Source organism: Sinocyclocheilus grahami, unplaced genomic scaffold (genome assembly GCF_001515645.1).
Source record: "Sinocyclocheilus grahami isolate Dianchi unplaced genomic scaffold, SAMN03320097.WGS_v1.1 scaffold640.1, whole genome shotgun sequence".
NCBI lineage: Eukaryota > Metazoa > Chordata > Actinopteri > Cypriniformes > Cyprinidae > Sinocyclocheilus > Sinocyclocheilus grahami.
In genome coordinates this window covers 216,279-217,064 of record NW_015505819.1, presented here as the reverse complement: position 1 = coordinate 217,064, position 786 = coordinate 216,279, and the positions used below count along the sequence as shown (strand labels likewise).

Sequence of the window (786 nt, the reverse complement as noted above, 5' to 3'; positions counted from 1 at the left end):
CAGCTGTTTTTTTTCTGCTGTGAATCTAACATAGTCTCTCTATGTGTGTTTCTCTTACAGTTAGAGCTGATCCAGAAGCACACCTGGTACATGTAAGTACTGAACTCCCATGATTTTTGGGGGCAGGAAACAATCACTGTGACACAGAAAAAGCGGGCTGGGCATTAGGGACGGATAGACAAGATCAAATATGTGTCAGTCTCAGAGATGCGGCGTTATACAGCGCGTGATAAATGGCACAGACCCCACATGTCAGCAGCAAGGACACATCTGCACAGGCCCGGCTGGGATGTGCTGTCCACTCACGTGCCCGCGGCGTCTGGCTTCCTCCAGAGAGAGAGAGAGACAGCAGGCGAAGGTCGTCCCGACACGCTCGTGCCCCGGCCTCCCGTCTGACAGCCTCTCTGGGGTCAAAGACATGGCAGACACGCCGCCGGCATTTTTAAGCACAATACTTATGTTTTTAGCTGCTCTCGTATAAGCCACCATCTTTTCTAACAGATGGCGAGAGCAAATATTTGGAGTGGATCTGAGAAGGAAGCTTATGAAGACACTTGTCACGGATTTAGGGTCAGAACTAGCTGTAGATGTTAGGATCGCGAGGCTGAGATTGAAACACATGCTCGTGTTGCTTGATTAATTGGGATCTGACACGTCTCAGAACGTGTTTCTGTTCACGGCCGAATGTAGATCATGTGTTGGGATTTATGTGCACAATTAATTAGCACATGCTATTCTAATGACAAAATTGTTTGTCTTTATAACCATTCATTTAAAAGCCTGCAG

General features: G+C 47.6%; 1 protein-coding gene across 1 annotated transcript in view; it reads left to right on the top strand.

Moving 5' to 3' along the window:
- LOC107558308 (serine/threonine-protein kinase BRSK2-like) overlaps window positions 1-786 on the top strand; it is a 239,582-nt gene that overhangs the window by 199,765 nt on the left and 39,031 nt on the right. The window contains exon 8 of the mRNA XM_016241958.1: window positions 61-92. Coding sequence (XP_016097444.1) covers window positions 61-92 — 32 coding nt within the window. The remainder of the gene's footprint in view (window positions 1-60; window positions 93-786) is intronic.